Genomic DNA, 15,488 nt, shown 5'->3' on the forward strand with positions numbered 1-15,488 from the left:
ACAACAGAGCCTTAGGCGAGAATCTGCAACCAGCAAAGATGAAAAGTCTCCAAAGAAACCTTATATGAGACTGTAGCAGACCGGGCTGAGAGAGAGAGTGAATTTCGAAATTGTGTGATTTGGAGTCTGATTAATGCTCCTTAAATAATTTGTGAAGAGGTACGAAAAAAAGATAGGTGCTGGTTTAGAGAAGGCACCTTGAACAGTCACAATTTCAAACATTGTGACTATTTAAAAAGTAGTTAATAGTTGGTGACTGTTAACTTTGAATTGTGACTCTTGATCACACCTGATCGAATCGTGACCGTTGATCTCATCAACGGTGTTCAACGGTCATCAACACACCAAAACCAGAGCCGTCCATTGCGAGCCACGCGGGTGCGTGCAAAGTGCGCCTCTAAAGTGCCTCATTGCGCCGCACACACGCGCGCGCGTGCGTTGCGCGGTATTGAATCCCCATACTCTCCTCTACTAATTCTAAGGAGTGTAAATCAGCTCCTATTGAAATACTGAAAACAAAACTTATAATTTTCCAATGTGGGACAAGTTCAAAACTAGGTTTTTGTAAGAGAAAAACTGATTTTTCAACCAAGCGTGCAGGTGCAATTTCTCATGTAATTGACCAATCAAACCCATTGGATTTAATCTCTTATGAGATTAAAATCCAACACACATGCCAACTTCCAAGGCAGTAGGCAATCAAGGATTAAGGGGCGTGCGCCATATCCCATATGTTTTGTGTGAGAAGCTCATGAATGTTTGTGCCGAGTTCGACTTCTGTCAGGGCAAGTCAGTGCTTGCATCACTTGAGTAGTCCTTTGCAATCTTGCATTAGGAATGTGTCCCGTGAAATAAATCACATAAGTATGGAGGTATTCCCAACGTAAGGTTGTAAAGGCTATTGGAACTGACTTTGCCCTGACTGAAGTTGGACTCGTTGGTGCCAACCTTAATGGTGGTATGAGGGGCCTTGTTCGATGTTTTCTGTGTGTCTCCACTTCATCTAGGAGTTGTGGTGTTAACTAATGTTATCCCTCAAAGCTATGAGGGTGCATCACATCAATGTTCTTTGGTCCATATGAGCTTTTGTTGTAAAATGATAAAGAAGGTAGAATGGAATTTATCTGTAATCGCTTCTTCGAATCTGAACTCGCAGGAGTGTGATGTTGTAGAATCTTGAAACTAAGAAATTGTAGAGAGAATGAGGGTTGAGTCATGCCACTTGGTCACTCTCCTTAAAATCACATTTGCCCCCTATGGTACAGTCAAGTGATTGCAAATCGATCGCCAAGATAAAATAGCCCATAGGCCACTGGTAGGTGTGCACTCGCTTATCAGACCTCTATGGACCACAAAAGACTAATGCTTAGATATACAGAGAAGACATAGAGTTGAAAATACCGTGTGTTAAGACAACATTTTTGAATAGACATGTTTTAATTCGTTTAATTTGATTAAAACAAAAAATCGATTCGATGCATCTCACGCACGTGCACGCACCCATGCCCTGACCTAGTCCAGCTTGGCATGTGCGTGTGAAAAGCACCCCAACCCCCTCTCACATGCATGTAATATATATAGTGCTCTCCTCCTATGGGTCCCTCCCCATAGAGAGAACAAAGCTATAGATATACTCTATTTCCAGTATTTTCCCAAGCAATGTGGGACAATGAGTTTTCCTATGCACTCAAGAGTGGGAAGAGGAAAAGACAAAAACAAGAGAGGGAGGAGAGAGATTCTTGAAATTTTGAATCTCCTTCCAACAACTTTGAACACGCACCAATCTTTAGCTTGATTAGGTGTTGCTTCACAGAATTCCATATGGTGATTCAACCCTCAATCCTAACCCAAATCAAGCTGTGAAACCCTCAACCCTAATCCAATCCAAGCTATTAGGTTAGGTTGGATTGAGATTGGGATGAGTTTAGGTTGGCTAAGGCATCAACCATAATCCACTCCAAAGTTAAATTGAGTTCATACTTTTCAACCCTAACTTGAACTTCAACCAAACCTGACTTTTTTTTTCGGGCTGGGTTTGGGCTAACCCAACCCAAACTGCAGCATAAACACCAACAAGCTGCAATTAATTTCAATGGCTATTCCTTTCCTTGTAATGAAGTCACTTAGCAACGCCTCTCTAGTCTCTTTGTTACGAATTCAGATTTGCTCCTCATAGACCATGTCTTACATCAACTTCATAGTGCGCATTGAAAAAATCTTCCCATGCATGAATGATAACATCAAGTATAAGAGATGTTCCTAGTGCATGGCGATGAAGGCCTTGCACACGAGGCCCTTAGAGGAGCTGTGCAGCATCATTATCGCCTTGAACCCTTCAATATGGTTGTTTGGGTCCGAGGCCCCATCATACTTCTTAAATTGAGGAGGTCGCCATCCAACTGCAGTAAGTTTGTCGACGATCTCTTGGACGAAGACAAGCTCTTTTGCGGGCTGCTAACCCTAACATTGCTGTTGGTCGGGCTGTCGAAGGGGTCGTGCTGCGATCTGCTTGGTTGTGTTCCAGCTTGGCTAATCGCTGTCATAGGTTCCTAATTTTGACGTCCCTTTCCATCAACACCATGTTAATGGACTTCTCTACTTTCGGAGCTGCTTGCCGATCTCAGACTAAGTTGGATTCGACTATCGATATTGGGGGCTACTGTACACGCTGGCCAAGTCGTTCTCGTATCGGAATCCTTGTGCTAGAGCGATGTGATTTACTGTGGGCGTCACATGTATGAGGCCGAGCTGGAGGGCTGGACCTCTGAGATAGCTGTGGACACTCGTGATCGGATTGGGCCCCGTGCCGACATGCATGGCACCTTTTGGAGTTATCAGTGTGAGGATCAACTGTGGTACGCGCCTATGTGGTAGGGCGAGTGGCTTGGGGGCGTGCACTGGTTGTCCCAGTGTCTCCATCTTGATAAGGATATGGTCAACTTTCTACTGCATGGTGAAGAACTGTGCGGGGTTGACCGCTGTCAGATGCTGGGGCTCTCGAGGCGGAGAGCTACGAAGTGAGTAGAATCCTTGAGATGGGAAACAAGCTCCAGAGTGATTAACCATGTGGCATCTTTGGCCAGATCAATCATCACCTGGTTACATTGCCATAAACAAACTTACAAATATCCTCCTTAGAAAGAGATGAAATAACCATCTTGTCCAGATCACACTGATATGAGTGCTAAATGGGATGTTTTGAGTCAGAACGCAAACCACGTAATTGTTATTGGTTCCAATTGAAAATTTATTAGTCTATCTATGACTAATTTCTCTATGAAATTATTCTGTTGTCCGTTGTTCGTTACTTCTCAATTTCAATGATATTGACCTCAATATCTCATTGAGAATCTTTTAAGCCGTAATGAAGTATGGCATTGTGTGGCACTCAAAATCAGAATTGGTTATATGGATTTAGTGTGATCGTCACCTAACGAAGACACGAATTAGAAATTAGAATTAGCTGAACCTGAACGCTTTAGCTGTGGAGTAGGATGTAGAACCAATAAAAATAGATGAAACTTATATTGAGAGGTTGAGTGATTATGGGCCCTATATATTTTATGATTGATGTGAAATATTTTCATAGATTTAACAATTAAAACATTCAACTAATCCTATTTCTCAAAACACAATTTCAGCTAACTTCCTTGTATACCTGGTTAATCTAGTTATACAATTTATCAAAACACATTACTTCGTGGGGCTTATTACTTGAAATTAATCATTGCAAACTCTTGAGCATATTCTTGTTGCAAGTACAAATAAAAGGATATTCTGTAGGTAGGCACGATTCTATTGTAGGATATCCCACCTGAGATACAGATCCATGACTTCATGGTTTCTCCTCCTATTAAAAGCAATCAAATAAATGAACCTGCCCCACTCGCAAATAAAAACAAAAAAAAAATAAAAATAAAAATGAAATAATACCATGCATCATTGTCATCTTCTAAGTCTGTCCAAATTATATGGGATGGTTACCTTCCCTTCTTCTGTATAATGCTATGTTGATTATTAAATTATGATTAATTAAATCCTTTTTTTACTATCAACGAAGTACTATTCTATTAAAACAAATCTATGGTGCATTTCATCATTGAATGTGATAATAAATATGTTTTATTAAATGTAAAAACTAATAATTGAAAAGTTTTTTGTACCTTTGATTGACGGCTTTTCTACCGATTCCGAATGCAGGCTTGGCTTGAGAGGCAATTCTAACCTATCTCGTTTCCAGTGTCCTTTAGCTGACAGGGGCCCGTGAGACCCCTCTATTTGATGGGATCTCTCTAGCATGTTATGGCCCACGCCCTAAAGTGCGAGAAATTTCAACACCTTGATATAGATATATATGGAGAGGGAGAGAGAGAGAATTATCTAGAATTGTTTTTTTATTCATCTTTTCCTGTGAATTGTCATCCATGAACACTAAACCACTTAGTCAAATAATTTCTATACCATCTTAAAAAACTTAAGTTATTAGATGAGATTCCTAAACAGGGTTTTATTCTCTAACAAGCAAATATCCAAAGATAGACAAGCAGTATGTAACAGAGGAGTACTAGTGCACGAATGGGGACTCTAAGTTGGGCGTGCTGTCTCAGCCTTCCAATGCACCAAAGAGTAGAATTCAATGAGGGACAGCTTCTTGAACCACAGTGTGGACATCATCCAAGAGCCTATAGGTTTCTAACAATGGTTTTCAAAACCGGAATGGACTGGATGGCTGGACCAGAAAACCCAATTACCGATCAGGTATTCGGTTCCGTTTCACCCTAAAATCATTTTTTAGTAAAAAAATATTGATTTAGTCAACAAACCACTGATATAGGCAGTTGAACCGTCAATCTAAACAACTATTTTTTTGCCTTTTTTTTTTTTTAAAGTCAGAATGGGCCATCGTTTCGAACTGGTTGGTTGGACCATTCGATCCAGGAACCAGTCCCAAAATGGTTCCTTGTTCAGTCCAATTTTAAAAACCTTGTGTCCGACCAATCTATTTTAATATTTTTGAATCAATCTTTGGAAGAGGTAGCTGCTGTCTGCTTTTGCTTGGACAATGAGACACAGAAAGAAGCTAAAATAAACAAGAAGGAAGACCCATGAAATGAAGGATATCAATCTGATTTTTCCCTCCAAAAACTGAAACATAGAAGAAGAAATGGGGATTGGGGAGTGGTGGAGGAACTCAAAATTTTATAAAGTATTGAAATAGTGGCACTAGATGGGTAACTTTGCAAATTTTCTTCCACTCCAAATGTAATTAAATAAAAGAAAGCAGGGCAATCTTATCATTTTAAAATTATTAGAATTAAACGATTATTCTATCTTGTTTTACCCCTATAATTATTTCAGTATCAAGACTATCGATTTTATGTACACGTAACACGCCTGCGTTTTGCAGTTTGCACTGGTAGATTTAGGAATATGTTGGGGGCCCATTAAGATTTAAGAATGGTAGTTAGGATTCGAGGCAGAGTACTTTGTAAGTGAGGACTCGTTTGGGAGGATTGAACTAGAAAAATCAGCTAAGCTGATTCAATTACCTTGAAGCCCTCTGGATAAATATATTATTTAAAGAGGTCGAAGCAGGCTAAGCATACTGGCGGGTCCATGTGTAAAGAATACTGGTCTGTTCCTCTTATAGGCTGTGTAGTCCACTTTGTTTTCAGTCCATCAAGTCCCCTTCAAATGGATGAATGACAATCGACCTAGCCTTTCTGGATTCTTCACCAAATATGGTTTATAGGTTGTTTTTGTGAGGCTTACATTGAAAAACCAGAAGTCATTCTGCTTCAGCCCTTCCAATTTCCAAACGGGCACTGAGAGTCTGTTTGGGAGGTCTTCAGCCTTGATTGATGAGCTACGTTCACTTTTTCACTGAGCTATTTTGAAGAAACTATTAGAACTATACCGGAAAATCCATTTCATGAGGTTCAAAATATTGATACACGCCCACTGTATTGAGTTTTGTTTTTATTTTTTATTTTTAGTTTTTTTTAAAACTAATTTAAAGAAGTCGGTTTAAGGCCCATTTACCCCCCGAATCAAGTAAAACCGTAAAACTCTAAAATACGCACTGTAAGGGCGTATTGGGAGGGTACCGATATGTATATATATTTTGAACTTTGAATATATGACCAGAAGCCCTTGTGATTCAGCCCTCCTAAACAGGCATCGAGAGAGTCGGTCTCGGACAGTCGGACGCATCAACGCCAACGAGGAACTATTGGGCTCATTATCTAAGGTTTCTATCACAAAGCCCATGGCATCTGGCCCATCGCAGAAGCGAAAATCTTTGTAGACACGTAAATTAGTTGGCAAAAGTGTTCTTCAAGCAAGAGGACTAGAGGAGGTAATTAACCAGACAAAACCATCTGTTATTTTGCCATTGTTCAGATAAAAATAAATAATAAAAGGTTTAAAGGGGGGAGAAAAAGCCTAAAATTCCTAAATTTCCTGTAGCTGTGTGCATGAGTGCGCAAGAGAAACTTATCGACAGCTTATAGACGCTAATCTAATCGTCTTCTCTCTCACAGAAAAAAAAAAAAAAATCTTCTCTCTCTGTAGTTTTGAAAGGAAAAACAGAGAACAAAATCCGTTTCAGCGTTTCTCTCTCTGATTTCTCGAGAGACAGCGACGACCGGAAACCGGCTGGATAAGGACATGCGAAAGAGGTTTGCTGCTAATCCTCTCCGGATCATAGTGGAATATTCCGGATCAGAGAGCGAGTTTTTATTGCTCTTCGATGGCTGCATCGGACCAGTTCATGCCCACAGGGGGCCCTCGTTACGTTCAAATGCACTCGGAGCCGTCGACGATACCCTCCTCTCATTCCTTCCGGCTAGGCTCCGAACCGACATGGATTTTCGAAGAATTGCCCAAGGCGACGATCATCTCCGTCTCTCGGCCCGATGCCGCCGATATCAGTCCCATGCTTCTGTCCTATACCATCGAATTCCAGTATAAACAGGCACGAGCCGTTTTATTTTCAATGAGTTACTGTTCTTGATTTGATTTTTAACTTTAAATTGTGCTGAGAATTTGATATTTATTGTTTTCATAGGAAATTGAACAAGTAGGGATGTAGTTCCGGCATTAAAGGTTTAGGTTCATAGTCCTTTAGATTTGAAATAAATACATTGTGCCATTTGCAAAGTCAGCCCCAACAAGTTTCAATTTATTTTTTTTCCCGGAAGCACCTGTTTTTGGTATTACGCAGAGTTGTATCGTAAAGAATACGACTTATATACGATTAATTATTTTTTTTTCCGAAAAACAAAGAAACTTTGGATGTGCTTCATAATGTAAAATTTCATTACTTATATGAAACCTTAATAACACAAGGGTCATACCAATTAGATATGGAAACAGTAGTTCATTCCCCGTGAGGTTTGTATTGTGCTGATGCAGAAAATGCAGTTCATTCTGTATAAGTTTAGCACCCTGCCGATTGTCAATTGCCATGAAATCGGCCGAATATAAGTTGTTTAGATCCTTTCAATTTAGTTGTTTTAGTTATTATTGGCATGTTACTGAAAACATATTTCAATTTAATATCTTCACATGTATAGTTGAGCGTGCACTAGTCAGTTGTTATAAATGTAGTAGAACCAAATGTTAGAGGGGATATAGAAAGCATTGTGTAGCTGGAACATCTAGTGTAGTTGATAAAACAACTTTCACTATAGCTGGCTTACCAATTTTGATGGGTGGTGCTTTAAGAAAACTGTAAAATTGCATTTACTTGGGATTTATCATCAGTCAGAGTGTGCTACTACTATAAGATAAAGCATTAAATCACTGAGGGACTATGGTTATTTCTTAATTGCTTTAACTGTTCCTGGACTGCTGGCAACCATTCTTCTTTTGTTAAAGGTCCTGCTATAGGTAACATTATTATTACAGGAAAGAATTGCCACGCTGTAAAAAAGTTTGGAATCAATGTGGTTAATTATATTTGATATAGAAAATCCTGGCTTTCTTAGGCATTTCTTAGATGAGATGTGAGAGCTGTAACATGCTGTACAACATGCAAACCCTCTTGTCCTTTTTATCAAGCGTGTTATGGAGAACAACACTCTATGTTGACTCTCAGATAAATAAGCAGCTTCAGATAAAAGAAAGTAGCTGGAAAGGGAGTACAGTGGACAAGATTTGCTTTGGATTGTTGATTCTTATTCCTTTCTACATGAGATTACATTCATTATGAAACATACTCACTTGAAGTTCTGATTAACCAAATAAAGTGCTTCTGCAAGCCATGGAATTAAATGACAGTTCCTGTTGAATGTGAAAACTGCTTGTGGAGTAAACAGTAACACATCTGTGTCTGTTTCATGGAATTTCCTGTTGTTATCCTTGATGCAAGTTTCAATAAATTTACATACCAAAGATAGTTTGCATCACTTATTTTTTATCTTCTGTAACATGGGTTTGTCTGAAAGGTGTCATTTCTCTTTTTTGTCAAATCCATAAAGCTGTGTTTGGATTGCAGGAGTAGAATTGAAATTGAATTCCACTGCCACCTCAATTGTGAAATTCAAATGACTAGTTCCCTCAGGAATTTCACGTCTGTAAAAAATGCAGAGTATGCTTAAAATATGCTAGCTTTTACATCCTCTCCTCTATGAAAATTAACCCAAAGATGCATCTGAACACTTATGGAATTGGTCTTATAATTTGCACACCCAATTATGTATCCCCCCTGATACAAACACAATCTAGCTGTTTTCTTCTGGCAGCAGGAAAAAGATTACCTGAATACTGTGGTAGACTAACTGCATGCTTCTGTTCTCCAGTTCAAATGGACCCTAATCAAGAAAGCTTCTCAAGTTATCTACTTACACTTTGCATTGAAGAAACGTGCATTTATTGAGGAAATTCATGAGAAACAGGAGCAGGTTTGTCAAAATTTTCAATATCATTCTTTTTTTTGATCAATATCATTCTTCTTTTACGACATACTTTTCTAGCATTTCCTTGTTTCTAATATAGAGGTTTGGGATCTTCTATATTCATTTCCGACTTTCTGTTGACTTCTAAGTCTTATTTCTTTTACTCACATTTTGCAAATACTCAACTAAATCATCATTGTTGTTATTATTATTTTGGATGAGAGGAAGGGATTTCTTTCATTTTTTTTTTATCAATAACACTTTCATTAATCATCAGTAGAAAATTTACAGGAGGAAGATAAACACACTTATCTTCCAAGAGTCACTAAGAGCCTCATAAAAGAAAGAAAAAAGAAGAAAAAGAGAAAAGAATACACTAAAGTTACATCTTGGCCCAAAACAGTGAATCCCTTTCTGCCCCTTGTTTAGCTAAACCGTCAGCTAGGGAATTAGCCGATCTTTTAACCCAACATGTCTTAACTTCCATCTCCCGCACCAGCCACATGAATTTCCTCCTCTCATTGTTATACTTCCATAACCCATTTTGATCTTTAGACAGCCATCCTGTCACCACCTCTGAATCCCCTTCAATTATGAGTTTCTTGATGTTCAACTCCTTAGCTTTTCGGACTCCTTCCATAACTGCAAGGATCTCAGCTCTAAGGGAGTCACCACTCCAATTGGGATTTCTTTCATTCTTTAAACAAAAGAATACAAAATCAGAATTTGACCAAGGAATTACATCAATTACTTAAACAATGAAATACAAATGCAACAAACTTTGAAACCCCTCTCCTTCTACCTTTTTTTTTCTTTCTCTCTTCCCATCAACAATCTAATCAAGTTGCCCATCACTTCCCAAGAAAAGAGGCAAAATATTTTAGAGATACACTGGGGCTGTGTTTCTTTGGAATGTTTGGGAAGAAGAAAATCTAGGATTTAGAGATGAATCAGGTAGCAGATTTGTAACCCCAGATCCAGGATTATGGGATTTGGAAACGAAAGCTGTCAGGTATCTTCTCTATCAGATCCTTCTACCAAGGACTAATTGGTTGAGACAGGGACCCTTTTCCTAGTAAGGCATTATGTGGGACTGTGTCACCTTCAAGGTCAAGTTTTTTGCTTGGGGGTGGTGGTGCTGAACAAACGCCTGATGAAGGAAAATTTGTTAAGAAGGGGCATTGAACTTGACAATACTCTATGCCCTCTATGTGAGCAGGATCCTGAGAATTCCAACCATCTCTTTCTTCAATGCAAATTTTCAAGTAAAATCTGGCAGCATTTCCAGCAAGTATTACAGCTTCATTGGTGCCAGCCAGGTTCTGTTTCTTCCCTTTTTCTGGAATGGCATACCAAGTGCATGAACAAGAAAGGCAAACTACTACGGTCCACTGTTTCCTTGGCATTCTTTGGCAATCTGGATAGGGACGGATTCTAGAGTGTTTGAGATGAAAAAAACCCTGTAGAGGCTGTGATCAAATTTTCTTTTGATTTATCTTAGGGGTTAGCTCTCCATTCATAGGTTGTTTTGCAGGGAGTTCAGCTACTCCAATCTATTTGACTTTTCTGTTGCTAATTAGGCTGCCCTGTGTTCATAGTGTACAAAAACACTTTGTAAAAAGGGCCTGTGTTCATTGCCACAAGATTGTGGCTTATTGGGCTAAATCCATGTATGCTTTCTCTTCATTCTCTACTGGTGGCATCTTAAGAAACTGGGAAGTGGAGGTTAGCATCTAGGCAAGAAGCATTCCTAGGCCTTTATGGTCTCTTTTGGCTCTTTTTTTTTTTGATATGATATGGTAACTTTAATTGATGATATTAAATAAAGAGTAGAGTTATCACCACCCACAAGGTGGGTGGAAAAATCAGAACAAAAGCCTTACAAACAAGCCCAAAACAAAGCCTCCCTAATAATTCCTTGCTTAGCTAAAGTGTCAGCCATTCCATTTGCTGACCTTCTTACCCAATTAAATTGCACCCCAAGTTCCCTTGCTAAGCTAATAATTTCTCTTAGAGGCTGTCTAAATGACCATACTCCCAAGTTTCTAGATTGCATCCACCTTATTACCAGCTTGGAGTCTCCTTCCACTTCTAAGTGCTGCATTCCCCATTGTGTCGCCAATTTCAATCCTTGGAGGCCATGACTTCTGCCCTCAAAGAATCTCCCACCCCAATCAGGCCCGAGTAAAGGGCCAAAACTCTTCCTTCGTCATTTCTGAAGGCACCCCAACTCCCGATGGGCCTAGATTACCTAAGGAGCTTCCATCAAAGTTTAATTTCACCTTGAACTGAGAGAGTGGTGACCAAACCTCTTGAACTACAGGGCAATAGTGAGAGGATACAACTATAGAACTCCAATTTCTAACTAACTCAGCTGTGGAGAAGTCCTTGAAAAGTTGCTGCACCTTCAACCAATGCAGAATCTTGATGGTAATGACCTCGACAAATGCTTCCTTGGATTTTTCTTGCCCTTGGGAAATCCTATTGTTTCTCTCTTCTCAAATCAACCAAAGGATAGCTACTCTTATTATTCTCCACATTACCCTGCCTCTTTTCTTTGGTTGCCGGAAGAAGCTAGAATGAAAAATGTTTAACACACACGAAGGGGGATTCCACCTGCAACCAAAAAGAGAAGAGAACCAATCCCATAAATAAGAAGCAAAAGGACAAGAAACCAAAAGACGAATTGCCATCTCACCATTTCTTAAGCAAAGGTAACAAATATGTGGGGAAAGGCATCAATCTGGCCTTTTTCTTTGAAGTACATCCATAGTGTTGATCTTTTGGATATCCACTTCCCAACAAAAAGCCCTAGCCTTTGGTGGAACAGGAGAATAACACACTTCTTTAGTAGGAAAGGAGACTTGTACAATAGAAGGCTGAATTAGGGCATTGAAAAAAGAGCAAGAGAAGAGCCCTGAAGATGTCCAAATTCTATTGTCTGGGAAAAAATGATCTAGGAAAATTAAACTCAACACGATGAACAGTTAATTTGCACAAGTAAATTCTGAATCCTTCAACCCTCTTCTCAAACCTAAGTTGCAGTTCCCCTCAAATACATGGATTGAGGAAATGGCTTTGGATTTATTTAGGGAAAGAGAATACATTACCGGGAATTTGTCCTTAAGGGGGGTGTTCCCAAACCAAAGATCCTTCCAAAAGAGAATTTTATTACTTGAACACAAATAAAGTCTGATGAAAGGCTGAAAGAAAGGCAAGGCTCAAGCAATGGCTTTCCAAGGGGAGAAATGAGTAGCCCTAGGGTCGACACCAGCATCCTATCCATTAGTTGCCATCCCGTGAGTACTTTCGACCACCAAGTGCCACAAACTGTCCTGCTCTAGGGGAAACCTCCACAACCACTTTCCTAACAATGCTACATTTCTTAATCTAATATTGCCATTGCCTAGACCCCCAAAATCCTTTTTCCTAGAAACTACTTCTCAATCTTATTGGCAACTTTGACAGGTAACTTGAATGTAGACAAAAAATACACTAGAAGGTTGGTCAAAGTAGACTTGATTAAAGTGATTCTAACCCCTAATGAGATATAATTTCTATTCCACACTGCTAGCTTCTTAGTGAATCTTTCCAAAATTGGGTACCAAAAGCTTTCAGTTCTAGGATTTCTCCCCAGGGGCAGACCTAAATACACCAAAGGCCAATTACCAACCTCACATCCCAAAGACCTAGCCAACAATTGCACCTTGTCTTCTTGTATATTTACTCCTGCTACACAACTCTTATTCCAATTGACTTTTAGATGGGAGACTCCTCAAAGTGTGTCACTACTGATCTCAAGCCATCCATATCCTCTAGTTCCCCTTCACAAAAAAGAATGATATCATCCGCAAATTATAGGTGAGTGACTACCACTTGTTGCCTCCCAACTCTCAAACCTTTGATTAGATTCCTTGAATCAGCTCTGGAAATCAAGACACTTAAGACATCCACTACTAAGGTGAAGAGGAAAGGTGACAATGGGTCTCTTTGTCTAAGGCCCCTCTTAGCAGGAAAGAAGGTCCCTAGCTACTCCATTTACTAAGACTGAAAAATGACAAGAGGTGATACAACCCTTTATCCAATTACACCACCTCTCTCCAAAACCTCTGTGTTCCTCAACACTTCTAGTAAAAACTCCCAATCCACCAACTCGTAAGCCTTTTCTAGGTCAAGCTTACAGATCAAACCCTTCTCTCCTTTTCTTTTCTTCTTCTCTTTTTTTAATCCACACATTCATTGGCTATTAAGAACTGATTGATAATTTGTCTCACTTTCACAAAGGCCCCTTGGTTCGGTGAGACTAAGGAGGCTAGGACTTTCTTGATTCTTAGGGTAAGAACTTTAGAGATGATCTTATACAAGCTCCCAATCAAACTAGTAGGTCTAAAGTCCTTAGGCTGAATTGCCGGCACCTTCTTTGGGATCAAGGCTATAAAATTAGGGTTGGGGATTCTTCTAGGGCTGAGTTAATGGCTGTTTTGCAAGGTATTGTGACTGGATAAATCCTTACAGTTTGTAGTAAAAGGGGATTCTCATGCTATCATGGGTTGGTTAAAAAGGAACAGTATGCGATCTTGGAAGTATAGACACATAGAGGGATTGCACAGCTGGCTGCAAGTCTGAGAAGCTATAGATGGGTTCCATGGTCTTGTAATAGTGTGGTGGATGCATTAGGAAGGTAAGACTGGGATTTGCTTCCCCAAGATGGGAAATTGTAGAAACAAAGTAGGGGGGGCTAGCAAAGGTTAGGCCTAATACAAGGGGTTGGCGGCTCTTGTGACATCCTTATTGTACATATCATTCGTTTTGTATAATCAATAAAAAGTTCACTTTTATGAGTAAAAAATAAGATGCCAATCACCTAATGTTTTCTTTTAAATATTATATTTTTTTACACATGCTTTCTTATATAACTGATTAGTATGGTGTTTATCTTTATAGAACAAGAATTGGTGTCAGGGAGTTTACTATGTATTTAGAGAAGATTAGTTTTGATTTATTTTCTTTCAATCTTGACATGAAAGGTTAAAGAATGGCTCCAAAATCTCGGCATAGGAGATAGTACAACAGTTGTTCAAGATGATGATGAAGCAGACGATGATGCTGCTCCTTATCATGATGAAAGTGCTAAAAATAGGTTATGCCAACACACTTTGTGACTTGTTTGGTTGGGTGATAAGCATCAAATATACCCTCTTTTGTGGGAATTCTTAGGGTTCTTACATGTTTGTTTCTTCTACAGAGATGTGCCATCCAGTGCAGCTCTACCGATCATTCGCCCAGCACTGGGAAGGCAACATTCTATTTCAGACAGAGCAAAGGTGGCAATGCAAGGGTATTTGAATCATTTTCTGGGGAACATGGATATTGCTAACTCTCGAGAGGTATGTGTGAGATCTTTCAGCTTGAAGTTAGAACTAGCAAGATTGTCTTTTGAGTCTTTAGGTCATAAGCTAAGGTTCAAATTCATCTGAATATTTATTAATGTGCTCATTTTGGTTTTGTATCAGGATTGAAGTGGATTTTGGGGTTCATTCAAATACATATATATTTTTTTGTGCTATATATCTTGTTGTGAGGATTATTTAATTGTTATTTTACAGTTGCTGTTAGTGGGTTGTCCTCTTAAGATGTTGTCAGTTAGTTATTTTCTTTCTTTCTTATTAGTTTGTTTCTAGGGAGTGCCACCAGGGGCATACTTGTAATTTTCATTCTTTTTATATTAAGTTAATATAAATAATGAATTGGTGGTAGCCAGAAGAAGGTTTTCTTTTTCTCTCAATCATATCTTCATCTTCTTCTCTTTCTCTCTCTCGTCTCTCTCTCTCCATGAATGATTACATGGTATCAGAGCAAGGTTGGGTTATAAAAGAATTTCGGTCTCTCCTATTTGAACCTGCTTCGTCCTCTTTTCCTTCTTTGATTTCTTAGACGTGGAAGACAAAGAAACCCTAGCAGACTACTTGCGACTCCTCCTTTGGGTTCTTCCTTGGTTGTAATATCAAGGAAACCCTAGTCGAAGAAGGGTGATGCAAATAGAGACTCCCTTTCTTCTCTGTTCGATGCTATGAAGTCAATTTCTGGTTGGCACCTTCGTATAGGTGCTGGACAGGGTATGTGTTCTTGTTTTTTTGTTTTTGGCCAATGGTGTGAAGGCCTTATTCCTTGGTTCTATACATTCTTTTGGATGCTGGATTGTTAGACTGTATGGGCTGTAGTCAGACTGATAGCATACTATTCTAACGTCTGCTTTAGCTGGTGTTGGACTGATTACCGGGCTGGTTTAATGACTGAACCATCACAAAGTTGATTTCAACAGTTTTTTGTTTTCTTTTCCACATCCTAGAAGTAAATTTCTTGAGGGTTGATATTCTGTTTGTGGCTGTTGTGTAGTTGTGTGGGTTTTGGACTGATTTCAGCAGTACTCTATGGCAAACTATGATTCAACTTCATCGGGGGTTACACCGACCCGCAACACAACTGGTATGGGAGGTGAAAACATGATGTTTCCCATGCCCATTACCCCTTTAAATGGTCTAAACTACATGGAGTGGGCTAAAAGTGTAAAACTTTATATAACGGCAA

At 39.3% G+C, this 15,488-nt stretch overlaps 1 protein-coding gene across 3 annotated transcripts in view; it reads left to right on the plus strand.

Moving 5' to 3' along the window:
* Window positions 1-6,392: 6,392 nt before the first annotated feature.
* Window positions 6,393-15,488, plus strand: part of LOC148867607 (phospholipase D zeta 1-like) — a 45,995-nt gene continuing 36,899 nt past the window's right edge. For 2 of the 3 annotated variants that reach the window (XR_016109860.1, XM_088977909.1), the window contains exons 1-4: window positions 6,393-6,976; window positions 8,805-8,906; window positions 13,928-14,040; window positions 14,146-14,287. Coding sequence is in view for 2 of the 3 variants with exons in the window: in XM_088977909.1 (XP_088834035.1) it covers window positions 6,752-6,976; window positions 8,805-8,906; window positions 13,928-14,040; window positions 14,146-14,287 (582 nt within the window). In the remaining variant the exon portion in view is untranslated. The remainder of the gene's footprint in view (window positions 6,977-8,804; window positions 8,907-13,927; window positions 14,041-14,145; window positions 14,288-15,488) is intronic. The other variant, XM_088977910.1, reaches the window with a different exon arrangement.

This window comes from Nelumbo lutea, chromosome 3, assembly GCF_056320005.1.
Source record: "Nelumbo lutea isolate HS-2025 chromosome 3, American lotus-T2T, whole genome shotgun sequence".
In the NCBI taxonomy this organism is placed as follows: domain Eukaryota; kingdom Viridiplantae; phylum Streptophyta; class Magnoliopsida; order Proteales; family Nelumbonaceae; genus Nelumbo; species Nelumbo lutea.